The following is a 10439-nucleotide window of genomic DNA, read 5'->3' on the forward strand; positions in this document are numbered from 1 at the left end:
TCAAATGAAATTGAAATAGATTGCACATTTTAGAAAACAAAAAAAAGAAACAAATGTTGATGAAACATACATGTATAAACAATATCTAAATAAAACTGAAATAGATTGAACATTTTAGAAAACAAAAAACAAAAACAAATGTTGATGAAATATACATGCATAAACACTATCTAAATGAAATTGAAATAGATCGCACATTTTAGAAAACAACAAACAGAAACCAACGTTGATGAAATATACATGTATAAACAATATCTATTTCAATTTTACTGCATCAAATATCTAATTGTCATTTGCAATCTTAAGGAAACTAGGCAAACTCAGATTGATGTTGGAAATATTAAATTTAAAGTGAGTTATTAGAATGTTGATAATTAATTATATAGTTTTAATCTTTAAACAAAAAGTTAACTAAGGTTACTAGAATTATTGGACGATCAAACTACTTCTTTGATTACAAAGAAGCCCAGGAAATTTGAATCACCATATCAATTCTTCAATATTATACATTGCGATAACAATAATTTTGTTCAGATTGTGAAAACAATAGTACTATTTAAAACACAAGGAATCATATATTTTTATGTGGTAGTAGTTAAAGAATTCGTAGTCATTTATGTTTTAACGCATTCAGATTATTTATTATGATTACGCCGAAGACATTCAATTATGATGCCTTTCCTCGTGCTATTGTAGCAGATTCGTCGTCCGTCCACGTGGACATACTCATCTCCTACTTTATTTTTCTGAAATGTTTCGTACTAGGCCTTCGTGGCCCCTGGCTTTCCAGATGTTGTAGGCTTTGAAGGGTTTGAAAAGGGTTCCAATATGAGCCAACAAAACAGCTTGAACCAGGGTGGCAATGACGAAGAAGAGGAAGGTGGAGGTGGAAGAAAAAACACCAGCAGGGAAGAGATGAAGAGGAAGGTAGAGGTAGAATAAAAAACACCAACAGCGAAATCGAAGTTGAGGAAGGCGAAGAAGACATGAAGAAGTTGTTGGAGCCCTTCAGCAACGAGCAGCTAATGGACATCATCTAAGAATGCCAAGAAAGACTCGCAGCTTCTGGGAAATATTCGAAAACTTGTGGACAAAGATCTAGTGCACAGAAAAATCTTTGCCCGTGGCCTCATCTGGGACAGTAGATCAGAGGCTTTAAATCTTGTTTTCTCCCAATACGGTGAGCTATAAGAATGCACTATCATCATGGACAAGGGCACTGGGAAATCCAAAGGTTACGCATGGCTCTCTCTCCAACAGGAGCAGCTTCAAGACCAAAGCTTAGGTTGTTGAAGCATATCTTAGTATAGCTATTCCCTTCCTCTGCTAATGGCCTCGGGAACTTCTCAACAAGGGTTCCATCGACAAACCCTCGATCACCTCTTGATGTGTCAAAAATGGTCTCCTTCACTTTAACAGATTTCAGGCCTTAGCTCCTTCTCATTTTCTTGTTTCTGGCTTGTGGGTCCTCGCTTAAGGGCCTCTAGCATGAGTCTACTAGCTTCTCTTGCATAAAACTGCACTTTGGAGCTATCATCTGAACTGGGTTACTTGGCGTCATGGTCATTTGCAACAAGAAATGTTGTCTCTTCGATTCTATTCACATTTTTCGCAACTTTTTCTATGCTTAGGAGGCCATATTTTCTAGAAAAGAATGAAACAGAAAATAGATTATCAGTCATGCGTTCTACTAGCATCAGGCGAGTGCTCTCACTTGGAGGCCATAGCTTGATCGAGAATGCTCTCTCTGCCTGGGGGTTTGTTTATCCCATGATATTGGTTTTCCAAAAGAGGAATGCCTCTGATCTGTTGCAAGGAAGTCCATTGTTTGCAGCACAGCCCTTGCGACTTTAATTTCTCCAAGATTTTATCTAGTATCTGAGTAAGCCATTTATGTTTTGGAAAATCTCTCATTTAATTGAGGGGATAGAAATAAAAGTAGTTATGGAAGGTTCAAGATGCCGAGATGCATAATTGAACACATCATTGAGACTTGTTATTCATGACCTGAGCAACTTCTCATTTGAAAACATCGTCCTGATATAATTTCTTTGTAATTGCAACTGTCCATTCTTCAAATTTGGAAAGAACATGCAAAGGGTTGGTTTTGGGACATGAATTGGTCAGGTAAAATCGTTCATCAATTCTTTAATTGAGTATCCGAAATGTTTGCACTGTCCAAGCAACAAAGTTTTAATATCTATATTGAATATTGATGTATCATGAGTACAGTTTTTGGGTAGGCTAAGACCCACCAGGAGGGATCGTGTAAAGAATTTTGTTTTTTGTGTTGTTTGGAGCCATGTAGACAAAATGTGAATGGACTTTTCTATTTTGGCTCTTTGTTTCTCACCTCCCATAAGAGGTCTATAATTCTATGTTATAATTCTATGTTTTTCACCTCCGGTAAGAGGTCTATAATTCTTATGGATCAAGGGTTCTGGAAAAGCTTTGGTTCATATATTATTTTTGTAATAAAAAAATACCGTTGTAATTCAAGCAACAATAAAATAGCTAAAAGGTGTGACCTAAGTGGATTGAAGAAAAACTAGGGGCAGTCAACAATGTAGGAGTTCTTTGGCTTGTGAGTTTTCTTGGTTCCTTAGAAGTTTATAGTTTTAGAACTCATTGATCATAGTCTTGACTCCTACATAAAGCTTATGAGATTCCTCATATCCTGCAACATGGTGCCACGTTATCTTGAATTTCTAAGAGGCATCCTTTCCCCAATTATAGAAGAGCTTATTGACTGATATGTTGTTGTCGTTCTAAATTATTTTCCCATCATCATTCAATCTGACTTAATGCAACAACTCTTACCAATTGTGAGCTCAAGGCATAATCTCTTACCAATTGAGAGCTCCAATGTGATAACAAGTTATCTAACTAAAACATTAGACTATAGATTTAAGATATTTAATATGGAGTAGTTTCAGAACAGGAGTCATCACAAGGTGTTGGGGAGGAAGATTCCTAAGAAGGTTTTCACAGAAAAAGCTATAACACTTGACAGGTGAGGATTTGAGGCTGAGCAGAACAAAAAATAAATTGCAGGAGAGAGAGAAATTATATAATAGAATGAGTGCCAAATTACTCATGTTGCATGCATCTTTAGGCAATCATTTGTAGGAGCCATGCAGCTGCACAATCCCCAAGGTAGTTGGGTACATATGTGAGGTTGTACATGCCATACAAGGGTGCAAAAGTATAGATTTTGGATCACATCTGATGCACGCAGATCGAGGCTGTTCAGGGGTTGTTTATTGAAGTGGCATAATTTCCAAGGAGGCCATACAACTGAGGGAGAAATCTGGGCTAAATTACGTGGCACAATTTCTAAGATTTCTGAACTAATACAAGTTCATTAATTACTGTAGTAAATTTTCAGAATTCCTCTCTGTGGGTAGAGATAATAAAATCACTTGTTTGCTATAATAAACCAATTTCTCGCTAGGTTAACATAATGACACATTCATGACAAATGCTTAGGTATGGCCCCTGTAACCTTCCAAGGTAATTTTCTGTAATGAAAATTAGCAAACTGGTTGATTTGTGCCATGGATAGCAACCCATATTGCCTTAAATTTGCATGCACTTTCCCTGTTTGATCATGCTCCCTTGACTCCATTTCCCAAGGTGTGATTAGGCACTTGGTCTTGAGGATTTTACCTTCATATTCCTTTCCTACATCACCCATTAGTCCAGTGTACTATCGTCACCCATTTCGTTAAGGGATTACTCTTCAAAATTCACCTTATGTGTTCATTCGATAGCCTTAGCAATTTGATTGTTTGGGAAGACCCCCTCCCTCCTCGAGTTGGAGAGGAGCCCACCAGAAGTGTGAGGAAGTGTTGTTGTGGTGACAGTGAGTAGCTTTCCAGAGTGCACAAAACTAGTCCCTTGATGGTTAGGAATTTCCATTATAGAGGGTTGCTACATCTGTTGTAACATTGTTGAAACAAGACAAAGCTTTGATCGGTTCAAATCATAAGGGATGATGCATGGCCTTTGAGTGGGTTGAATCTTTAGGTGACAAGTCTTTTCTCTACGAATTAAGTTTCACACCAAAATTGTGCTCGTAATTTCAATTAGTGGCTTTACATTTAGTTAATTTTATGTTGTTATTATATTTACAGTTGCAAATTTTTAATTATTTGTAAAGTCATTAATTGGTTTGGTACAAATCATAAGGGATGCTCCATGGATTTTGAGTTGGTCGATTTATTGGGTGGCAAGCATTTTCTCTACGAATTAAATGCACACCAGAATTATGCTCTGAATGCGCTTCATGTTTTGTTCTTTTTATTTTGTTATAATATTTAGAGTTGCAATTCTGAAATTTGACAAGGATTTATGTATTGATAAATTCTGAAGTTCAGATCTCAGATCAATACAACAGTGGTTGTCTTATTTATTCTTTTCTAGACCAATCTGTGACTGTTTAAAGCATAGTAGCACAATTAAGTTGCATTGACCTTCCATGTATAATTATGTGCATGAAGTTTGAAATACATTGAATATGTGGCATGGTTCAGATACGATACAGTCAAAATTACATGTCTTCCACGAACTCGGAGGCAACCATGACAATGGTGATGAACAATATTTGGACATTAAGAGATAATGAGTAATTTTAGATTGAATAAGTGAATGGAATGAGGTCATTGATATAAGCACAAGCTACTACAAACACAAAAGAGTTGCATTTAAGATTCTTAAAAATCTTGTCTAGATACCACCACTCTATGCACATTTTAGGCACCTACATACCATCGAATATGTCGTACATGGGAGGCAAAGAGGTGGGGTTGTACCATCGAATATGTCATACCTGGGAGGCAAAGAAGTGGGTTTGTAACTTGTAAGAAGCCAGGAGCCTCTACTTTCTGGCAAGAGTCCACTCCACCAAAGATGCTAACACGAATACTACCACAGGGGTGTGGGATAATGATCACTTTGCATCTTCACATTCACAATGTAGGGTAATGGAGATCCGATATGATCCTTCCTGAAGAAATAACACCCTCCACTATTGCCTAGCACCTAATATTGAATCTGTTTTCAAGAAGGAACTTCTTAATTATTTCGATGGCTTTGAGGATTGCAATGAAAGCTTCTCTAAGTGGGAGTGATTTTAAAGGGGAAAAGAGAAGGATAATATAGGACACATAGGAGGATTTCTTGTGTACGGAGGAAGTTGGTTGGATTTCTTTCTTTCTGAGACAGACAATGTGGCAGCAAGAGGGAATCGTACGATGTGGAGAATAGGCATGGCTGGAATGGGGTGGGTGGGTTTGATTAATTGAATGGAAATTGAAGTGGATTGGATTTAATAGAAAACACGGGAGGAAGAGGGGTCTTAGTGCCTACTTCCATACACCACCACCTAGCCAACGAGGATGGTAATGTACTACTTAGAAATATTCTAGATAATGACAAAGCTGAAGAGTTTAGTGATGTCAGTGATGAAGATGGACGTTGAATTACATAAATATATTGGCGTCATGAGCCTAGGATTTTAATTTATGATTTCAAATGTCTCTAATTGATATCATGTTGCTACATTTGTACTTTTGTTTTTAAAACTTGTGTGTTGAACTTTATTTTTTACACTAATAATTCTCCTAAGATTAGTAAGGGAATCAAGATGATGATATCATACATATCACATTGTTATGTGGTATGTTTTGTTTCAAGTTGCTTTTCAATGAAGAAAGACTGTTGGTTTAAAATTTTGGATGATATCAATCCAGGCATGAGTCACTGGCTATGGACTATAAACAACCTTCAACATGCCATAATGTAGTAGCTGCATGAGAAAGATAATTATTATCAATTTGACCCAAATTATTATAGTCTTGGTCAATTATAATACCATCCTAACCAAATGAAACCTTGGATTCATCATTTAGGTTACTGAAAAATGCAATCCCAAAACTCTTGCCCACTTGGTAAAACCAGTTGGCTTTTACCAGTGAGACTATTGCTTGTAAAGCTCTCGACTGAAAGTAGCCAAGAGCTCTTTGTTTTGCACTATTCAGAGCTTCCAAATTATCGATTCTACATTAGAGCTAATGGATGCATGTTTTCCTTCAATATTGGAGAGATTTACTCTGGCTCTTGAAAGATATATTTCATGTTGTATGGTAAAATATTTTCAACTCTTATGTCTAGCGGTGACATAATATGTCAGATTCATGTCTCGGATTTTTTGTAGTTCCAACTGGTATTCAAATTGAAGCATTCAGTTCCTTCAGACACTAATTTGCTACTATAAAAAGGATTATATTTAGAAACACTCTCTTATAAAATAAGAAACCATTTTAAATTTTTCATTTCAAAAGAAAGGTGTAGTTGCATCGCTGTTAAAGTTGCTTCCAATCTTCCAAATATTGAATTGCATTCCAAAAAGCCCTGCCACACTGAAAAAATATTGGCCATCATGTCTGATCATTGTTACTAACATCCTTTGGCTTGTGGTCACCTAATAAGTGTGGAGTTAGATATGCACTCTCAATTGTACTTGTTTCTAAGAGTAAAAGGAAATTTGGCTGCATTGTAGCTTTATTCTCTTTTCCTAACATTTAAATATACTATGTTAATTTATGCATTATAAAGGTTGTTCCCAAAAGAATGAAAAAGACATGCTAACCTTCAAATTTGTTGGTCACAGAAAATGGCCTACATTTCCTTTGTTGTAGCTGCGGAGTCTGCGTACTTGGTAGAAAGGGATCAAAATGAATTTCGGTGGATGAAAGTTTGTATCTTCTATGAAAAGTTGTCACCGAATTAGAGAGGGGCTTGTCAGTATCTTCCTTGTGAGTCCAAGTATGGAAACTATTTTTGGAATGTCTGCATATAATCTTCTTAGATGGTATGGACCTAAAGGCAAAAGCATTCAGTTTACACATGTTATAGAAGGTAAACAAGGTATTGTCAATAATAGGTTGACATTCATTTACTATTACCATGATTGTTTTGTAGAGTTGGGAAACGAGTGAAATATCCATAAACTTCATCATATATATTTCCAAAATGTTGTAAACGTTAGCATATTTAATAGAAAATTTCAATCCATGCTTGGCATATTTATCAGTTTTAACTCTGTATATGATTTTACTTCATATCTGCAATAATAGTCCACATTTTTTGTAAAATATATCATCATAGGTAATGAATTTTTGAATTTGTAGAATTCATATCCATGTCCATGATTCATGGCCCTTGGTAGGGGCATTCCTTCCATTGTTGGTGCAGGGATTACCGCGAGCTTATGTGCATCATTGCCAACACAGGTAGATCCATTGGTTACATAAGGAACCTCTTTGTGCTAGATTATTTTCCATTCAACCACCTCGAGCAAGTGCCAAATGGTGTTCTCTGCCAGCAAGGATATTTAAATGCATCTACTCAAATTCAATGATCCTTTGCAAGGATGTTATGCCTCAATTAGTTTAGAGTTTCCACCTTTTTTAACTTGTATGATCATTCTTGACAAATAATCTGAATTTGGAAATGAGTCATTGTATTTGAGAGACCTATCTTCAACATATTACCTGCACGTCATTGTTAATTCTGAATGAACACATGAAGAAACCATTACATGATATGTGTTATTGCATCAACATAATTGAGATATTTGAGATGTGGTTGGTTTGTCATGCCTTCAATGATACAAACATGAATTGTGATTTGTTATACTTGAAAGGCATAATATCATTATATCTTATGCGGACTAGGTGGGTCAAACAATGATTTATTATATTATAGTATTTAAATATTTCCATAGTCTTGATTTTGAATAGAAGATGGGAATATTTGGATAGTGAATTTCGGTGGATCACCAGGTTCAATAGTGTGTGATCATAGCATATACTTGATATCATATAAACTTGTTTTTGTATGGCTGGTGTTGTATCAAGTCTTGCCTACAAAGTATGGATCGACTAAGGCTTCTCTAATGGATGAGAAATGCTTATAATGTATGACACTGGAGACATTTAAACATATTCCTAGGGAGCACCCAATTATGCAATTGGGCCATGATAGCGTATGCTCCCTTTGAATGTTTTTTTAGGGTTTGTAGAGTTATTTCAAATATTAACTATTAATGAGGTCTATGCCAAAGTTAGGGCTAAGAAACTCAAGATTACTCTATTGGGGCTCATTCTATTGTACAAAGGACAATTGTGAAGGTTATTTCACTTGGCTTGAAGCCAACACATAGCATTTGGCTAAAGAACTTCAATGCCTCTTCGGCAAGCCCATTATGTGAGCATCCCCCAACTGTTGCATTCCATGAGGATTCATACCTTTTAGGCATGATGTCAAACAAATGCATAACATTATTTATTTTTCCAAAGTTTGTATAAAAAGTAACAAGGGCATTCCATATAGATATATCCGAGCAAAATCTCGTTCTGATGATTCATGTGTTCACAAGTGCAGAGAATCATGTCTCAATGGCAACGTCAATTGACATTTCCATTGCCAATACCTGCCTGTGCACTCATGATACGCCCTTAGTGAAGCTTATTTGAAAAAAAGGGTTACATATCTTTAGTTGGATCCTCATTTAATATTGAAACTCTACCAATACATTTTTGTATACTATACATTTTTACATTTAACAATATAAATTGTGTACATTTATGGAAATATATATATTTCACAACAATGATTATATTTGTATTAAAGGATATATTTCTTTAGCCTAACTAAAACAATGTTCAAAAGATATTACAAAATTAGGTCAGACGAGAGGAGAGACTCCACCCTATAACGTGCTTCGTGAAATATAAAATTGCTCTTCTATTCCAAATATGATAACTACATTGTCTAACATCTTCATGGGCAATGTGCAGGCCTAAGCTTCATGTTTTTTTTTTTCTACCATGTCTTATATGTATATATGTTGGGGTTGTGTATGAGTGCCTCATGGCCTATACTCAGACCTTAGCTTCATGACTTGTTATATTATGGCTTTTTAGACTTTGACCTTCGATAAGGCTAGGTGAGATTGGTCTTATTGTTAGTAGGGGGCTAATTATATTCTTCCTGTTATTCTCTGTGTGGTGGAACTTACTTGGGTTCTGTTTTTTTCTCAATGATGCAGAAACACAAGGCTTCCCTACTTGCAGAAGTGATTTATGATGTAAGAGACTTGAAGTGACGTGCATCAAAGATTTCCAAAGGAAATTCTATGCCAACAGACATGGATGAATTGAGAGTAGAAGAAGAAAATGCAGATGGAGATAATAACGAGGGTAGGCTTGTCCTCAAATCATCTCTATGATGTGATGATAAGCCAGACCTTTTTGTTGACTTGAATTGGAGCCTTCACTCTCTAAGTCTCAGAGCTGTAAGGCAGAGATTTCTACTCTGGGTGGCAGGATGAAGAATGTGTTTATTATGGCAAGCACGGAAGGGGTCACTAAAAAAGACCAAGACAACCCATCTGTTAATTGTGTGGAAAATAATTCTTCCTTTGGTTGCAACAGGATCTACTATTTAATATCCTATCATGAAGGTGGAAAGATGGCAGAATGTTAACATTTATAAAATGTGTAACGCATACTCTGGCCATTATTTTTCTGATATGATTTTGTAAAGCCCTGCTTCCTATATACAAAATTGTTCTCATCGAAAGACAATGATAGTGGGCACCTTGCTGAAGACCACAGTATGACATTTTAATTAGGAAACCCATATCCATGTGAACGTTCAATCTCAATGATGTAGTATGAGATGATATAATGAAGGAAAGGTCCATCCCCATGTCTGTTGTATGAAATCATATTGACAAGGAAAAGTCCAGTACATGTTTTGAAGTTGTGCTTCTTCATGTCGGGTTGCGATGCCATCAAGAATGGAGATTTTGAACAATAAGTGTGAACCCAGTTTATTTTCTGCTTCTCTAAAAGAGCAGGTTAAATTTAGGCAATCTAGCATTAGTAAGGGGAACTAGTAACTTTGTATACTTGCAGCGCATCTATAGCATATCATGACCTAAAAATGGATGATAAGTCAATAATTAATAGCCCTATTGTTCAAACATTGCGACACAGTTATGAATGATTGTGGTTGATGATAATGCCTATGTTTTTCTTAATATGTCGATCATTTTTGGTTGACGATTGATGGTTAGGTATATGGCATCAAAAGTAATGAATGATTGTGGTTGATGATAATGCCTATGTTTTTCTTAATATGTCGATCATTTTTGGTTGACGATTGATGGTTAGGTATATGGCATCAAAAGTAGCCTTTATATAGGGATGTTTCAATGATGTAATTTGAATTTTGCAAACATCACATGCACTCCATTTGATTAAACGTTGCACTCATCTGGTTATTTAATGAAGTAGTTATGATTCCCTACTTTATTGTGTTGCATGACCTCTGTGAAAGTAAGGTATCATCAACCTATATGGCTGGCA

At 35.9% G+C, this 10439-nt stretch overlaps 1 protein-coding gene across 12 annotated transcripts; it reads left to right on the top strand.

Moving 5' to 3' along the window:
- The first annotated feature begins 670 nt into the window (after positions 1–670).
- On the top strand, positions 671–9963 carry LOC149221881 (CASP-like protein 2BC2). 12 transcript variants are annotated; one of them, XM_089385263.1, is made up of 5 exons: positions 671–927; positions 976–4029; positions 6674–6930; positions 7258–7295; positions 9116–9963. In XM_089385263.1, exons 3-5 carry the CDS (start codon positions 6771–6773, stop codon positions 9170–9172), a joined length of 255 nt encoding a protein of 84 aa, XP_089241389.1. In that variant the 5' UTR covers positions 671–927; positions 976–4029; positions 6674–6770; the 3' UTR covers positions 9173–9963. The 12 variants fall into 12 exon arrangements, 5 of the variants coding, with proteins under 5 accessions (XP_089241389.1, XP_089241390.1, XP_089241388.1 ...); XR_016249399.1 differs by having other exon boundaries at positions 673–4029; positions 6674–6921; positions 7194–7295; XR_016249401.1 differs by having other exon boundaries at positions 673–4029; positions 6674–6921; positions 7232–7295.
- Positions 9964–10439: the final 476 nt, after the last annotated feature.

The sequence above is a fragment of the Pinus tabuliformis genome, chromosome Q (genome assembly GCF_031772625.1).
Source record: "Pinus tabuliformis cultivar Carrire ecotype Pingquan chromosome Q, CPIR1, whole genome shotgun sequence".
Taxonomy (NCBI): Eukaryota; Viridiplantae; Streptophyta; class Pinopsida; order Pinales; family Pinaceae; genus Pinus; species Pinus tabuliformis.

Excerpts from the sequence above, each read along its gene's own strand:
- LOC149221881 (XM_089385263.1), top strand. The coding sequence starts at position 6,771 with ATGAAAAGTTGTCACCGAATTAGAGAGGGGCTTGTCAGTATCTTCCTT. Across the intron at positions 6,931-7,257 it reads TGTTATAGAAGGTAAACAAG|GGATTACCGCGAGCTTATGT; the intron begins GTATTGTCAATA and ends TTGTTGGTGCAG. Across the intron at positions 7,296-9,115 it reads GTGCATCATTGCCAACACAG|AAACACAAGGCTTCCCTACT; the intron begins GTAGATCCATTG and ends TCAATGATGCAG.